This window comes from Salmo salar, chromosome 07, assembly GCF_965601325.2.
Source record: "Salmo salar chromosome 07, fSalSal1, whole genome shotgun sequence".
In the NCBI taxonomy this organism is placed as follows: Eukaryota; Metazoa; Chordata; class Actinopteri; order Salmoniformes; family Salmonidae; genus Salmo; species Salmo salar.
The window spans coordinates 34,293,968-34,312,504 of NC_138297.1; the positions used below are offsets into that span (position 1 = coordinate 34,293,968).

The 18,537-nt window shown below is 42.1% G+C and overlaps 1 protein-coding gene across 2 annotated transcripts in view; it reads left to right on the plus strand.

The window, feature by feature from the left end:
* The window catches only part of LOC106591031 (1-phosphatidylinositol 4,5-bisphosphate phosphodiesterase beta-3), a 127,580-nt gene that overhangs the window by 100,572 nt on the left and 8,471 nt on the right, over positions 1–18,537 (plus strand). Inside the window, exons 28-32 of one of the 2 annotated variants that reach the window (XR_014392908.1) lie at positions 119–278; positions 502–578; positions 2,403–2,492; positions 12,126–12,183; positions 12,440–17,516. Coding sequence is in view for 1 of the 2 variants with exons in the window: in XM_045721871.2 (XP_045577827.2) it covers positions 119–278; positions 502–578; positions 2,403–2,492; positions 12,126–12,183; positions 12,440–12,526 (472 nt within the window). In the remaining variant the exon portion in view is untranslated. The remainder of the gene's footprint in view (positions 1–118; positions 279–501; positions 579–2,402; positions 2,493–12,125; positions 12,184–12,439; positions 17,517–18,537) is intronic. The other variant, XM_045721871.2, reaches the window with a different exon arrangement.

The window sequence follows — 18,537 nt, forward strand, 5'->3', positions numbered from 1 at the left end:
TCAACCGCTTGCCCCTTACACAGGAAAGGGGGGGGAGACACAGTGGGGAATATTTGTGTGTATTGATGTGTTTGTATGTATATAATAATATATTTGTTTGTTTATGTGTGTGTGTCAGTGAGCCAGCAGAGCCGGTGCAGAGGCAGTTGACAGCATTGGAGATGGAGTTACAGAAACAGACGGTGCAGCTGAGAGAGTGGCAGATGCAAGAGCTCCTAAAACTACGGCAACAACAACACACACTGGAGAGAGAGAAGAAACACACACACCTACGAGAGGTACGCACGCACGCACCCAAGCACATACGAATGCACACACATGCATGCACATGCACACACACACCTACGAGAGGTACACATGCACCCAAGCACATACGAATGCGCACACACATGCACACACACACCTACGAGAGATACACACACACCTACGAGAGGTACACACACACACACACACACATGCTAATCACATACAGATTCTCACCCCTCCTGCTGTGTGTTCCAGGCATTTCAGAAAATAAAAGAGACATCCCAGGAATGTCAGACGGCTCAGCTCAAAAAACTTAAGGAGATCTGTGAGAGGTAAGATACTGTTTCATGCTTTATAATGACAGTTTTACACCTTACACCTGTCACCTTATTAAGTACCATAAATTATTATGTGAGAGGTAAGATACTGTTTAATGCTTTATAACTACTGTATAACTCCCAATATATACTGAACAAAAATATGAACGCAACATATTTTGTTGATCCTATGTTTCATGGGCTGAAATAAAAAATCCTGAAATGTTCCATAGGCACAAAAAGCTTATTTCGCTAAATTTTTGTGTACAAATTTGTTTACATCCCTGTTAGTGAGCATTTCTCATTTGCCAAGATAATCCATCCACCTGACCGGTGTGGCATATCAAGAAGCTGATTAAACAGCATGATCATTACACAGGTGCACCTTGTGCTGGGGACAATAGAAGCCCACTCTAAAATGTGCAGTTTTGTCACACAGCACAATGCCACAGATGTCTCAAACATGCTAACTGCAGGAATGTCCACCAGAGCTGTTGCCAGAGAATTTAATGTTAATTTCTCTACCATAAGTCGCCTCCAACATTGTTTTAGAGATGGTGATCACACCAGATACTGATTCGTTTTCTGATCCATGCCCCTACCTTTTTTAGGTTATCTGTGACCAACAGATGCATATCTGCATTCCCAGTCCATACATTAGGGCCTAATGAATTTATTTCAATTGACTGATTTCCTTATATGAACTGTAACTCAGTAAAATCTTTGAAATTGTTGCATTTATATTTTTGTTCAGTGTAGATGGATTTATATAAAAACACCCTTATAAGTAGAGTTAAGTTCTTATGTGAACGGCAGTGTTGGGGGTAATGTGTAACAAAAGTAACACGTTACGTAATCAGCTTACTTTTATGAGTAGCGGACTAAAGTAACATGTTACTTTTTCAAATTGGGTAATATTTTTACAGTTACTTTCAGAATCATATCTCTACTGGGTGCATGTTTCCATGATCCGATCTCAACTTGTTTCCTCATTTAGTTCTCAAGCGAGCGGAGAAAGGCTGTTTGGAGAAATGTCATTGAAGATGCTGTCCATAGAGATGTAGAGGGCTCTGATCTTTGCCATTGATCGCTTCTGTGATACGAAAGCCCATAGAGGGCTTTCCTGTCTAGCTGCAAGTGTGCCCTCTATACATCTCTATGGGTCCATCATTTATGTGCGGTCTATAACCAGAACTTGCAGCTTGAGAGAAAGATTTTGAACAAAAAGATCTGTACAGATGTTTGGCTTGCAGTATATATGGCTAATTAAGCAGCCCATATGATAGTATTTGTAGACTAGCACAGGAAAGAATGCAACTGATGAAAAGAGAAACTTCAAACCAGAGTTAGTAAGTAGCCTATCTTTAGTAGAGCGCGCGCAGCTTGCTGTGCATGCATGAAAGTAAGTCAAAGTAATATAACTAGTAACATAAGGCATTCCTTTCCACACAAAGTACTTTTATAAAGTAACGCGTTACTTTTGTTATTTGTATTGATTTATATGTCATGTATTACTTTTTCAAGTAACTAATCCCAACACTGTTAAGAGGTAAGATCATGTTTTATGATCATTTATAATAATAATTGATTGGATTCATATAGCGCTTTCCCAGATGTTCAAAGCGCAGTAAATACTAACGGGAACTCACTTCCTCCACCACCAACGTGAAGCTCATCACTTAGGTGGTGCACTGCAACCATTTGTGCCAGAACGCTCACCACGCATCAGCTATTATAGCAACTGTATTACTCCGAATGCAGATGGATTCATATCAAAACACCATTACAAGAAGGCTAAGTTACAAATTATTATTTATTTGTTTTTGTTATTGTTTACAGAGAGAAGAAGGAGCTTCAGAAGATTCTAGACAGGAAGAGACAGAACAGCATTATCGAGGCCAAGAGCAGAGACAGAGACAAGGCTGAGTCGTATGTGTGTGTGTGTGTGTGTGTGTGTGTGTGTGTGTGTGTGTGCGTGCATGTTAGTGTTGCACGCTATACCGAAACTTCAGAACTTTTTCAATACTAGAACATGAAAAATGTCTCGGTAGGAGAATTGTTTTTACTTTCGGTACTTCTGTCAAATGTGTCTCATGTCATATACGGATTGAGAGGATCGAATCTGTCTAGTCACCCCTTAGCACTCACATCTATAGCCATGAAATGCTTTGAAAGGCTGGTCATGGCTCACATCAACACCATCTCAGAAACACTGGACCCACTCCAATTCGTATTCAGCTCCAACAGATCCACAGAAGACGCAATCTCTATTGTATTCTACACTGGACTAAAGGAATACCTATGTAAAAATCCTGTTCATTGATTACAGCTCAGCGTTCAACACCATAGTCCCGTCCAAGCTCATCACCAGGCTCAGGACCCTGGTACTGAACACCTCCCTCTGCAACTGGATCCTGGACTTCCTGATGGGCCGGCCCCAGGAGGTGAGGGTAGACAACAACACATCTGCCACGCTGACCATCAACACGGGGCTTAGTCCAGTCCTGTACTCCCTGTTCACCCATGACTGCATGGCTGCGCAGGACTCCAACACCATCATCAAGTTTGCTAAAGACACAACGGTGGTAGGACTGATCAACGACGACGATGAGGCAGTCTAAAGGGAGGAGGTCAGAGACATGGCAGTGTGGTGCCAGGACAACAATCTCTCCCTCAACGTCAGCAAGACAAAGGAGCTGATTGTGGACTACAGGACACAGAAGGGCGAGCACGCCCCCATCCACATCGATGGGGCTGAAGTGGAGCGGGTCGAGAGCTTCAAGTTCCTCAGTGTCCACATTACTCACTAAGGAGTTAACATGGACCACACACACCCGCACAGTTGTGAAGAGGGCACGACAGCACCTCTTCCTCCTTACGAGTCTGAAAAGATTTGTCATGGGCCTCTCAGATCCTCAAAAAGTTGTACAGCTGCAACATTTAGAGCATCTTGACTGGCTGCATCACTGCTTGGTACGGCAGCTGCAAGGCACCCGACCACAAGGCGCTGCAGAGGTTGGTGAGAATGGCCTGGTACATCACTGGGGCCGAGCTCCCTGCCATCCAGGACCTCTATATAAGGCAGTATCAGAAGAAGGGCCAAATAATTGTCAGACTCCAGCCACCCAAGCCATAGACTGTTCTCTCTGCTACCGCATGGCAAGCGGTACCAGTGAATCAAGTGTGAAACCAACAGGACCCTGAACAGCTTCTACCCCCAAGCCATAAGACTGCTAAACAAGATTGCTAAATAGCTAATTTAATGTTTACCCAGACTACCTACATTGACCATTTTTTGCACTAATTTTCCTGCACTGAGTCTATGCACACACGCTGGACTCTACCCACACACTCACACATACTTACACTGGCACCCCAACATATACACACACTCCCACATACACACAATACATATGCCCCCCACACACATAACATGCGCACACATGCAAACTGACGCCACACACACACACACACATACTGACGCCACATACACTGCTGCTACTCTCTATTATCTATCCTGTTGCTTAGTCACTTGATCCCTACCTATATATACATAGCTACCTCAATTACCTCATACCCCTGCACATCGACTCGGTACACGTACTCCCTGTATATAGCCATGTTATTTTTACTCGTTATTTTTATTCGAAGCATGTGACTATAATACAATTTCATTTTAATAATTTGTCTGAATCTTCTCAAAGGGGAAGTAGTAAGCTGGCCAGGTTACCTGACAGCGCAAGACACTTTTGAGAAGCAAGCGAGAGGAAAGAGAAATTGCAGACACATGGCTTTTCTAACGTTAACATCATGGGAATACTTTGCTTACAGAGCAGTTATGACGGCCAGCCCACCGAAACAACTAAGCAAAAGGTGTTACAAAGCGGTGCAGTGCAAGGGAGGTTTAGTTCCAAAACAACAAACTATTTTACACATGACATTTGCATTGTAACATTCTGCTAGCAACTACATTTGAATTTTTGGGGGTGGACAATGACATGAACATATATTCAGCATGACATTCATGTGAGCATTCTAATATGATTACAACCCAAAAGTAATGTGAAATGCACTCATAACTTAGCTATGAAAGCAATATATTTAGACTAATTTTACTTTGTGTTTGTCTGGGCTTGCTAGCAGTAGCCACCCTGGGAGTTGCAATGCACTCTGGGAATCGTAGTATGCTATGTATAATCCATAGGATTTCTATGGTGTGTAGACTATTGCAATATAGAAGCTTCAGAAATGAGCTTCAAAGTGTTTTTTTTATTTTTGTTATGTCGTTTGGAACTAAACTATTGATTTAATATATTAAATGATTTAGGTACAATGAATAATGAATCATAGGTCTAATGAATGTAATGTGACCTGATATTATGGCCATATATGAGCAAATTAACCCAAATATGTATCAAATTACATTTTAAACAGTTCATGTAAAGTAATTGTAAATTTATCTCAGCTATGGTTTTTCATTAGGAAAATGTAATATATTCTCATGTTATTTAATATGGTGGTATATTTTGGAAAGAAATTGAATATAGAATAAAATGTATTATATTTGTTATTTTAGTATTTCTACCAGTTATCAACATATTGTTCAATGTAAAAAATACACTACATGACCAAAAGTATGTGGACACCTACTCATTGAACATCTCATTCCAAAACCATGGGCATTAATACAGAGTTGGTCCCCTCTTTGCTGCTCTAACAGCCTCCACTCTTCTGGGAAGGCTCTCCACAAGATGTTGGAACATTGCTGCGGGGACTCGCTTCCATTCAGCCACAAGAGTATTAGTGAGGTTGGGCACTGATGTTGGGAGATTAGGCCTGGCTCGCAGTTGACGTTCCAATTCATCCCAAAGGTATTCGATGGGGTTCAGGTCAGTTCTTCCACACCGATCTCAACAAACCATTTCTGTATGGACCTCGCTGTGTGTACGGTGGCATTGTCATGCTGAAACAGGAAAGGGCCTTAACCAAACTTTTGCCACAAAATTGTAAGCACAGAATCGTCTAAAATGTCATTGTATGCCGTAGCGTTAAGATTTCCCTTCACTGGAACCCAGAATCGTCCGTCGGACTGCCAGATGGTGAAGCGTGATTCATCCAGAGAATGCGTTTCCAATGGCGGTGAGCTTTACACCACTCTAGCCGGCTCTTGGCATTACGCATGGTGATCTTAGGCTGCTCAGCCATAGAAACCCATTTCATTAAGCTCCTGACGAACAGTTCTTGTGCTGATGTTGCTTCCAGAGGCTGATTGGAACTCGGTAGTTAGTGTCGCAACCGAGAACAGATGATTTTTACACACTATGTGCTTCAGCACTCGGTGGTCCTGTTCTGTGAGCTTCGCGGCTGAGCCGTCTATGGAGATTGCATGGCTGTGTGCTCGGTTTTATACACCTGTCAATAACGGGTGTGGCTAAAATAGACGAATCCACTAATTTGAAGGGGTGTCCACATACTTTGCTATATACAGTGCACATGGAAAGTATTCAGACCCCTTGACTCTTTCCACATTTTGTTACGTTACAGCCTTATTCTAAAATGGATTAAATCGTTTTTTTCACCCTCATCAATCTACACTCAATACCCCATAATGACAAAGCAAAAACATGTTTTTAGAAATGTTTGCAAATTTATTACAAATAAAAAAACAGAAATATCACATTTACAGTATTCAGACCCTTTACAGCCTCGAGTCTTCTTGGGTATGACACTATAAGCTTGGCACACCTGTATTTGGGTTTTTTCTCCCATTCTTCTATGCTGATCCTCTCAAGCGCTGTCAGGTTGGATGGGGAGCGTCGCTGCACAGCTATTTTCAAGACTCTCCAGAGATGTTCAATTGGGTTCAAGTCCGGGCTCTGGCTGGGCCACTCAAGGACATTGAGAGAGTTCTCCCCCGAAGCCACTCCTGCGTTGTCTTGGCTGTGTGCTTAGGGTCGTTGTCCTGTTGGAAGGTGAACCTTTGCCCCAGTCTGAGGTCCTGAACGCTCTGGAGCAGGTTTTAATCAAGGATCTCTCTGTACTCTGCTCCGTTCATCTTTCCCTCGATCCTGACTAGTCTCTCAGTCCCTGCCGCTGAATAACATCCTGACAGCATGCTAAACTATAAGAAGTTTGTTGATGGATATTTATACTTTGGATTTCTTTTTTATAATTTCAGTTTTACTTGGTGTTATCACTGTTACAAACAATACACTGTTAAACACAATATGGATGGTGCCAGGTTTCCTCCAGATGTGACGCTTGGCATTCAAGCCAAAGAGTTAAATGTTGGTTTCATCAGACCAAAGTATTTAGGTGCCTTTTGGCAAACTCCAAGCGGGCTGTCATGTGCCGTTTACTGAGGAGTGGCTTCCGTCTGGCCACTCAACCATAAAGGTCTGATGGGTGGAGTTCTACAGAGATGGTTGTCTTTATGGAAGGTTCTCCCATCTCCACAGAGGAACTCTGGATCACTGTCAGAGTGACCATTGGATTTTTGGTTGCCTCCCTGACCAAGGCCCTTCTCCCCCGATTGCTCAGAGTCTTGGTGGTTCCAAACTTCTTCCATTTAGGAATGATGGAGGCCACTGTGGTCTTGAGGACCTTCAATGCTACAGGCATTTTTTAGTACACTTTCCCAGATCTGTGCCTCAACACAATCCTGTCTCTGAGCTCTACGGACAATTCCTCCGGCCTCATGGATTGGTTTTTCTCTGACATGCACTGACAATGACCTTATAAAGACAAGTGTGCCTTTCCAAATCATGTCCAATGAATTGAATTATACCACAGGTGGACTTCAATCAAGACAATGAAGACATCAAAACTATGAAATAACACATATGGAATCATGCAGAAACCCCAAAAATGCGTTAAACTCTCTGGGCTAGGTGGCACCAAATCGTCCCACCTACGTAAAGCCAGTTGAATCCTGTGGCGCGATTTTCAAATACCTTAAAAATGCTATTACTTCAATTTCTCAAACATATGACTATTTTACAGCTATTTAACCTCTTGGGGCTAGGTGGGACGCTAGCGTGCCACCCGTGGTGCACTCCATCAACAGCAGGTGCATTTCAAGAGCGGCAAATTTGAATCCAAATAAATGTCAAAATTCAAATTTTTCAAAAATACAACTATTTTACACCATTTGAAAGATAAACATCTCCTTAATCTAACCACGTTTTACGATTTCAAAAAGGTTTTATGGCGAAAGCATAAATTTAGAGTATGTTAGGACAGTACATTTACAAGAGTTGTGTGTAATGTTTTGTCAAGTCAAAGACAGGGTCACCAAAACCATAAAACCAGCTAAAATGATGCACTAACCTTTTACAATCTCCATCAGATGACACTCCTAGGACATTATGTTAGACAATGCATGCATTTTTAGTTCTATCAAGTTCATATTTATATCCAAAAACAGCGTTTTACTATGGCATTGATGTTGAGGAAATCGTTTCCCTCCAATAACCGGCAGTCAAGTCAGCGTAACAAATTAAATAATTAAAATTAGAAAACATTGGTAAAATATTATATTGTCATTTAAAGAATTATAGATTTACATCTCTTGAACGCAATCAACTTGCCAGATTTAAAAATAACCTTACTGGGAAATCACACTTTGCAATAATCTGAGCACTGCGCCCAGAAAAATACGCGTTGCGATACAGACTAGACGCCATGTTGGGGAGATCTAAAATCGAAAATACTATGTAAATAATCCATTACCTTTGATTCTCTTCATCAGATGTCACTTCCAGGTATCACAGGTCCATAACGAATGTAGTTTTGTTCAAAAAAGCTCATCATTTATGTCCAAAAATCTCCGTCTCGTTAGCACATGATGTAAGCCAGCCGGACTTCTCGTCATGAACGAGGGGAAAAAATATATTTCCGTTCGTTCAAACATGTCAAACGTTGTATAGCATAAATCATTAGGGCCTTTTTTAACCAGAACATGAATAATATTCAAGGTGGACGAATGCATACTCTTTTATAACGTATTGGAACGAGGGTACCCAACATGAACTCGCGCGCCAGGTGTCTAATGGGACATCATCGTTCCATGGCTCTTGTTCGGTCAGATCTCCCTCCAGAAGACTCAAAACACTTTGTAAAGGCTGGTGACATCTAGTGGAAGCAATAGGAAGTGCCAAAATATTCCTAAACCCCTGTGTTTTTCAATGGGATAGGTTTAAAGTCAATACAACACATCAGGTATCCACTTCCTGTCAGAAAATGTCTCAGGGTTTTGCCTGCCAAATGAGTTCTGTTATACTCACAGACACCATTCAAAGAGTTTTGGAAACTTTAGAGTGTTTTCTATCCATATATAATAAGTATATGCATATTCTAGTTACTGGGTAGGATTAGTAACCAGATTAAATCGGGTACATTTTTTTTATCCAGACGTGCAAATGCTGCCCCCTAGACCCAACAGGTTAAAGACAAGCCTCTCGTTAATCTAACCACACTGTCCGATTTCAAAAAGGCTTTACAACGAAAGCAAAACATTAGATTATGTCAGCAGAGTACCCAGCCAGAAATAATCAGACACCCATTTTTCAAGCTAGCATATAATGTCACATAAACCCAAACCACAGCTAAATGTAGCACTAACCTTTGATGATCTTCATCAGATGACAACCCTAGGACATTATGTTATACAATACATGCATGTTTTGTTCAATCAAGTTCATATTTATATCAAAAACCAGCTTTTTACATTAGCATGTGACGTTCAGAACTAGCATACCCCCCGCAAACTTCCGGGGAATTTACTAACAATTTACTAAATTACTCACGATAAACGTTCACAAAAAGCATAACAATTATTTTAAGAATTATAGATACAGAACTCCTCTATGCACTCGATATGTCCGATTTTAAAATAGCTTTTCGGTGAAAGCACATTTTGCAATATTCTAAATACATAGCCCAGCCATCACGGGCTAGCTATTTAGACACCCAGCAAGTTTAGCCTTCACCAAAATCAGATTTACTATTACAAAAGTTTGATTACCTTTGATGTTCTTCGTCAGAATGCACTCCCAGGACTTCTACTTCAATAACAAATGTTGGTTTGGTCCCAAATAATCCATCGTTATATCCAAACAGCGGCGTTTTGTTTGTGCGTTCAAGAAACTATACGAAATGGTAAATCAGGGTTAGGAGCATGGCGCATTTCGTGACAAAAAAAATCGAAATATTCCATTACCGTACTTTGAATCATGTCAACTGCTGTTTAAAATCAATTTTTATGCAATTTATCTCGTAAAAAAGCAATAATATTCCGACCGGGAATCTGCGTTTCGGTAAATAGAGGAAAAAAAAGAAAGACGGGGATGACCAGTGCACGCGCCTAAGCCCACTGTCCCCTGATCGGCCACTTGACAAAGGCGATAATGTGTTTCAGCCTTGGGCTGGAATGACGACATTCAGCTTTTTCCCGGGCTCTGAGAGCCTATGGGAGCCGTGGGAAGTGTCACGTTACTGCAGAGATCCTTTGTTTTGGAAAGAGATGTCAAAGAAAGCCAATAAATGGTCAGACAGGCCACTTCCTGTAAAGGAATCTCTCAGGTTTTTGCCTGCCATATGAGTTCTGTTATACTCACAGACACCATTCAAACAGTTTTAGAAACTTTAGGGTGTTTTCTATCCATATCTAATAAGTATATGCATATTCTAGTTACTGGGTAGGAGTAGTAACCAGATTAAATCGGGTACGTTTTTTATCCGGCCGTGTAAATACTGCCCCCTAGCCCTAAGAGGTTAAACAAATCCGAATAGATTTTAGATTCTTCAAAGTGATGACGTCTTTGCACGCTCTTGGCATTCTCTCAACCAGCTTCACCTAGAATGCTTTTCAGGCAGTCTTGAAGGAGTTCCCACATATGCTGAGCACTTGTTGGCTGCTTTTCCTTCACTCTGCGGTCCAGCTCATCCCAAACCATCCCAATTGGGTTGAGATCGGGTGATTGTGAAGGCCAGGTCATCTGATGCAGCACTCCATCACTCTCCTTCTTGGTCAAAAAGCCCTTACACAGCTTGGAGGTGTGTTGGGTCATTGTCTTGTTGAAAAACAAATGATAGTCCCACTAAGCGCAAACCAGATGGGATGGCGTATTGCTGCAGAATGCTATGGTAGCCTTGCTGGTTAAGTGTGCCTTGAATTCTAAATAAATCACTGACAGTGTCACCAGCAAAACACCATCACACCTCCACCTCTATGCTTCACGGTGGGAACCACACATGCGGATATCATCCGTTCACCTACTCAGCATCTCATAAAGTCACGGCGGTTGGAACCAAAAATCTCAAATTTGGACTCATCAGACCAAAGGACAGATTTCCACTGGTCTAATGTCTATTGCTCGTGTTTCTTGGCCCAAGCATGTCTCTTCTTCTTATTGGTGTCCTTTAGTAGCATTTTATTTTGACCATGAAGACCTGATTCACGCAGTCTCCTCTGAACAGTTGATGTTGAGATGTTTCTGTTACTTGAACTCTGTGAAGCATTTATTTGGGCTGCAATTTCTGAGGCTGGTAACTCTAATGAACTTATCCTCTGCACCAGAGGTAACTCGGGGTCTTCCTTTCCTGTGGCGGTCCTCATGAGAGCCAGTTTCATCATAGCGCTTGATGTTTCTTTGCGACTGCACTTGAAGAAACTTTCAAGTTCTTGAAATTTTACGGATTGACTGACATTCATGTCTTAAAGTAATGATGGACTGTCGTTTCTCTTTGCTTATTTGAGCTGTTCTTGCCATAATATGGACTTGGTCTTTTACAAAATAGGCCTATTCTGTATACCACCTCTCACAACACAACTGATTGTCTCAAACGCATTTAGAAGGAAATAAATTCCACAAATTAACTTTTAACAAGGCACACCTGTCAATTGAAATGCATTCCAGGTGACTACCTCATGAAGCTTGTTGAGAAAATGCCAAGACTGTGCAAAGCTGTCATCAAGGAAAAGGGTTGCTACTTTGAAAAATCTCAAATGTTAAATATATTTTGATTTGTTCAACATGTTTACTACATGATTCCATATGTGTTATTTCATAGTTTCGATGTCTTCACTATTATTCTACAAAGGAAAATCCTGAAATGAGTAGGTTTGTCCGAACTTTTGACTGGTACTGTATGTAAATAAGGTATTTCTGTTTTTATTTGTAATACATTTGCAACAATTTGTACGTCTGTTTTCGCTTTGTCATTATGGGGTTATGTGTGTAGATTGATGAGGGGAAAAAATTATTTCATCAATTTTAGAATAAGGCTGTAACGTAACAAAATGTGGAAAAAGTCAAGGGTTCTGAGTACTTTCCGAATGCACTGAATAGTGTAAATTCAGCCCAGTTTTTGTTCTTTGATTTTACTAATACGCTTTATCTTTAGTGCAGTGGTATCGTTTCGGTATCGAAAACCGTGATACTAAACCTGGTATCGGTATCAAAGTCAAAATTCTGGTATCGAGACAACACTAGTCTGTGTGTGTGTGTGTGTCTCTCATGGTCTCTCTTCACCTCTTTCTCTTTCTACCTCTCTCCGTAGGGAACTGAATGAGATCAACAGGAAGCATATCTCAGACTCTGTCACGTTAATCCGCCGGGTAAGTGTGTGCAGGCCTCACATACTTATCGCCTCACTCTTGAGTACATCTCTTTCATGCTTATGGCAGAATACATGCAGCTTTCTGCGCTCTGTCAGCCATTGTGATGTCAATAACCCCCTTTCTCTCTTTATTTTCTCCCTCCTCTCTTTCCCTCATCTCTCTTTTCTCTATCCCTCTCTCTCCCTCTCTTCCTCTCTCCCTCCCCCTTCCTCCTGCTTTCTTCCCATTCTCTCTGTCTCCTCACCCTGCCTAGTTGGATGAGGCCCAGTCAAGGCGTCAGGAGAAGTTGGTAATCGGTCAGAGAGAAGCCTTACGACACATAGAGGAGGAGCAACCATTGGTGAGACGCACACACACAGACACTGGTGAGACAGACACACATACTGTACAGTGAGGGGGAAAAATGATTTGATCCCCTGCTGATTTTGTACGTTTGCCCACTGACAAAGAAATGATCAGTCTATAATTTTAATGGTAGGTTTATTTGAACAGTGAGAGACAGAATAACAACAAAAAAATCCCGAAAAACGCATGTCAAAAATGTTATAAATTGATTTGCAGAACTGAAAAAAAGTGTGCGAGCAAGGAGGCCTACAAACCTGACACAGTTACACCAGCTCTGTCAGGAGGAATGGGCCAAAATTCACCCAACTTATTGTGGGAAGCTTGTGGAAGGCTACCTGAAACGCTTGACCCAAGTTAAACAGTTTAAAGGCAATGCTACCAAATACTAATTGAGTGTATGTAAACTTCTGACCCACTGGGAATGTGATGAAAGAAATAAAAGCTGAAATAAATCATACTATAATTCTGATATTTCACATTCTTAAAATAAAGTGGTGATCCTAACTGACCTAAGACAGAGAATTTTTACTAGGATTAAATGTCAGGAATTGTGAAAAACTGATTTTGAATGGATTTGGCAAAGGTGTATGTAAACCTCCGACTTCAACTGTATGTTGTTTTTACAATGGTGTTTGTTCTACACTGGTTGGCCTTTTCTTGTGGCAACAGGTCACAAATCTTGTTGCTGTGATTGAAGACAGTAGTATTTCACCCAGTAAGATGGCGCCGACAGCGATGGTCGCCTCGCTTCGTCTTCTTTGGAAACTATGCAGTATTTCGTTTTTTTATGTATTATTTCTTACGTTGTTACCCCAGGAAATCAGAAGTCTTTTATTACATACAGCCAATAAGAACTATTGGATATAAGAGCAACGTTAACTTACAAACATTACGACCAGGAATACTCCTTTCCTGAAGCGGATCCTCTGTTCAGACCACCACCCAGGACAATGGATCTGATCCCAGTAGGCGACCCAAAACAACGGCGCCGCAGACGGAGCGGTCTTCTGGTCAGGCTCCGTAGACGGGAACATTGCTCACCGCTTTTGAGTATACTACTCGCCAAGGTCCAGTCTCTTGACAACAAGGTAGACAAAATTCAAGCAAGGGTTGCCTTCCAGAGAGATATCAGAGATTGTATCATTTGTTTCACGGAAACATGGCTCACTCGGGATTTGTTATCAGAATCGGCACAGCCACCTGGTTTCTTCACGCATCGCGCCGACAGAAACAAACATCTGTCTGGTAAGAAGGGCGGGGGTGTATGCCTTATGACTAATGACTCATGGTGTAATCATAACAACATACAGGAACTTAAGTCCTTTAGTTCACCTGACCTAGAATTCCTTACAATCAAATGCCGACCGCATTATCTACCAAGAGAATTCTCTTCGATCATAATCACAGCCGTGTATATCCCCCAAGCAGACACCTTGACGGCCTTGAAAGAACTTCACTGGACTCTATGTAAACTGGAAACCATATATCCTGAGGCTGCATTCATTGTAGCTGGGGATTTTAACAAAGCTAATCTGAAAACAAGGCTCCCTAAATTTTATCAGCATATGGAATGCGTGACTCATTCTGGATCATTGCTACTCTAACTTCCACAACGCATACAAAACCCTGCCCCACCCTCCTTTCGGCAAATCTGACCACGACTCCATTTTGTTGTTCCCAGCCAATAAACAGAAACTAAAACAGGAAAAGCCCATACTCAGGTCTGTTCAACGCTGGTCCGACCAATCAGATTCCACGCTTCAGATTGCTTCGATCACGTGGACTGGGATATGTTCCGGAAAGCCTCAGATAACCTGTTACGGCTAGGGGGCAGTATTTTCACGGCTGGATAAAAAACGTACCCGATTTAATCTGGTTACTACTCCTGCCCAGTAACTAGAATATGCATATAATTATTGGCTTTGGATAGAAAACACTCCAAAGTTTCTAAAACTGTTTGAATGGTGTCTGTGAGTATAACAGAACTCAAATGGCAGGTCAAAATCTGAGAGATTCCTTTACAGGAAGTGGCCTGTCTGACCATTTCTGGAACTTCTTTGCCATCTCTATCTTTTACAAAGGATCTCAGCTCTAACGTGACACTTCCTACGTCGTCCATGGGCACTCAGAGCCCGGGAAAAAACAGAATGTCGTCATCCCAGCTCCAGGCTGAAACACATTATCGCCTTTCTCAAGTGGCCGATCAAGGGACTGTGGGCTTAGGCGCGTGACCTGGCCGCCCCCGTCTTTGTGATTTTTCCTCTGTTTGCCGAAAAGGAGATTCCCGGTCGGAATATTGTCGCTTTTTTACGAGATAAATTGCATAAAAATTGATTTTAAACAGCGGTTGACATGCTTCGAAGTACGGTAATGGAAAACTTAGAAATGTTTTGTCACGAATTGCGCCATGCGCACGACCCTGATTTACCATTTCGGATAGTGTCTGGGACGCACGAACAAAACGCCGCTATTCGGATATAACGATGGATTATTTTGGACCAAACCAACATTTGTTATTGAAGTAGCAGTCCTGGGAGTGCATTCTGACGAAGACAACAAAAGGTAATCAAACTTTTATAATAGTAAATCTGATTTTGGTGAAGGCTAAACTTGCCGGGTGTCTAAATAGCTAACCCGTGATGGCTGGGCTATGTACTTAGAATATTGCAAAATGTGCTTTCACCAAAAATCTATTTTAAAATCGGACATATCGAGTGCATAGAGGAGTTCTGTATCTATAATTCTTAAAATAATTGTTATGCTTTTTGTGAACGTTTATCGTGACTAATTTAGCAAACTGTTAGTAAATTCCCCGGAAGTTTGCGGGGGGTATGCTAGTTCTGAACGTCACATGCTAATGTAAAAAGCTGTTTTTTGATATAAATATGAACTTGATTGAACAAAACATGCATGTATTGTATAACATAATGTCCTAGGTGTGTCATCTGATGAAGATCATCAAAGCTTAGTGCTGCATTTAGCTGTCTTCTGGGTTTTTGTGACATTATATGCTAGCTTGAAAAATGGGTGTCTGATTATTTCTGGCTTGGTACTCTGCTGACATAATCTAATGTTTTGCTTTCGCTGTAAAGCCTTTTTGAAATCGGACAGTGTGGTTAGATAAAGGAGAGTCTTGTCTTTAAAATGCTGTGAAATAGTCATATGTTTGAAAAATTGAAGTTTTTGTATTTTTGAGGAATTTGTAATTCGCGCCACGCCTATCATTGGATATTGGAGCAGGTGTTCCGCTAGCGGAACGTCTAGATGTAAGAGGATAACAACATTGATGTGTATGCTGACACGGTGAGCGAGTTTATTAGCAAGTGCATCGGTGATGTTGTACCCACGGTGACTATTAAAACATTCCCTAACCAGAAACCGTGGATTGATGGCAGCATTCGCACAAAACTGAATGCCCGAACCAATGCTTTTAATCATGGCAAGGCGACCAGAAACATGACCAAATACAGACAGTGTAGCTATTCCCAAGGCAATCAAACAAGCTAAGCGTCAGTATAGAGACAAACTAGGGTCGCAATTCAACGGCTCAAACACGAGACATATGTGGCAGGGTCTACAGTCAATCACGGATTACAAAAAAGAAAACCAGCCCCGTCGCGGACACCGGCGTCTTGCTCCCCGACACATTAAACAACTTTTTTGCTCACTTTGAGAACAATACAGTGCCACTGACATGGCCCACTACCAAAACCTGTGGGCTCTCCTTCACCGTGGCCAATGTGAGTAAAACATTTAAATATGTTAACCCTCGCAAGGCTGCCAGCCCAGACGGCATCCCTAGCTGTGTCCTCCGAGCATGTGCAGACCAGCTGGCTGGTGTGTTTACAGACATATTCAATCAATCCCTATCCCAGTCTGCTGTGCGCACATGCTTCAAGAGGGGCACCATTGCTCCTGTTCCCAAGAAAGCTAAGGTAACTGAGCTAAACGACTATCGCCCCGTAGCACTCACTTCTGTCATCATGAAGTGCTTTGAGAGACTAGTCAAGGACCATATCACCTCCACCCTACCTAATTCAATTTGCTTACCACCCCAATAGGTCCACAGACGACACAATCGCAATCATACTGCCCTAACCCATCTGGACAAGATACCTATGTAAGAATGCTGTTCATCGACTACAGCTCAGCATTTAACCCCATAGTACCCTCCAAACTCGTTATTAAGCTCGAGACCCTGGGTCTCAACCCCGCCCTGTGCAACTGGGTCCTGGACTTTCTGACGGGTCGCCCCCAGGTGGTGAGGATAGGAAACATCTCCACCCCGCTGATCCTCAACACTGGGGCCCCACAAAGGTGCATTCTCAGCTCTCTCCTATACTCCCTGTTCACCCATGACTGAGTGGCCATGCACACCTCCAACTCAATCATCAAGTTTGCAGACGACATTACAGTGGTAGGCTTGATTACCAACAACGACGAGACGGCCTACAGGGAAGAGATGAGGGCCCTCGGAGTGTGGGGTCAGGAAAATAACCTCACACTCAACGTCAACAAAACAAAGGAGATGATCGTGGACTTCAGGAAACAGCAGAGGGAGCACCCCCTTATCCACATCGACGGGACAGTAGTGGAGAAGGTGAAAAGTTTTAAGTTCCTCGGCGTACACATCATGGACAAAGTGAAATGGTCCACTCACACAGACGGTGTGGTGATGCGCCTCTTCAACCTCAGGAGGCTGAAGAAATTTGGCTTGTCACCGAAAACACTCACAAACTTTTACAGGTGCATAATCGAGAGCATCCTGTCGGGCTGTATCACTGCCTGGTACGGCAACTGCTCCGCCCACAACCATAAGGCTCTCCAGAGAGTAGTGCTGTCTGCACAACGCATCACCGGGGGCAAACTACCTGCCCTCCAGGACACCTACATCACCCGATGTCACAGGAAGGCCAAAAAGATCATCAAGGACAACAACCACCCGAGCCACTGCCTGTTCACCCCACTATCATCCAGAAGGCGAGGTCAGTACAGATGCATCAAAGCTGGGACCGAGAGACTGAAAAACAGCTTCTATCTCAAGGCCATCAGACTGTTAAACAGCCATTATTAACATTGAGTGGCTGCTGCCAACATATAGAATCAAATCTCTAGCCACTTCAATAATTAATCATTGGATGTAATAAATGTATCACTAGTCACTTTAAATAATGGTACTTTTTATATAGTGTTTACATACCCTATATTACGAATCTCATATGTATATACTGTATACCATCTATTGCATCTTGCCTATGCTGCACGGCCGTCGCTCATCCATATATTTATATGTACATATTCTTATTCATCCCTTTACACTTGTGTGTGTATAATGTAGTTGTTGTGAAATTGTTAGATATTACTGCACTGTCGGAACTAGAATCACAAGCATTTCGCTACACTCGCATTAACATCTGCTAACCATGTGTATGTGACCAATACAATTTTATTTGATTTGAATAGATATGGGTGTTTATCAAAATTGGATTTGTTTTCAAATTCTTTGTGCGTCTGTGTAATCTGAGGGAAATATGTGTCTCTAATATGGTCATACATTTGGCAGGAGTTTAGGAAGTGCAGCTCAGTTTCCACCTCATTTTGTGGCCAATGTGCACATAGCCTGTCTTCTCTTGAGAGCCAGGTCTGCCTTCGGCGGCCTTTCTCAATAGCAAGGCTGTGCTCACTGAGCCTGTACATAGTCAAGTATTTCTTTAGTTTTGGGTCAGTCACAGTGGTCAGGTATTCTGCCACTGTGTGCTCTCTGTTTAGGGCCAAATAGCATTGTAAATGTTGTGTTGCTGTCCTGGGGCACAGTGAGGTCTGTTTGTGTTTGTGAACAGCACCCCAGGACCAGCTTGCTTAGGGGGCTCTTCTCCAGGTTAATTTCTCTGTAGGTGATGGCTTTGTTATGGAAGATTTGGGCATCACTTCCTTTTAGGTGGTTGTAGAATTTAACAGCTTTTTTCTGGATTTTGATAATTAGTAGGTATCGGCCTAATTCTGCTC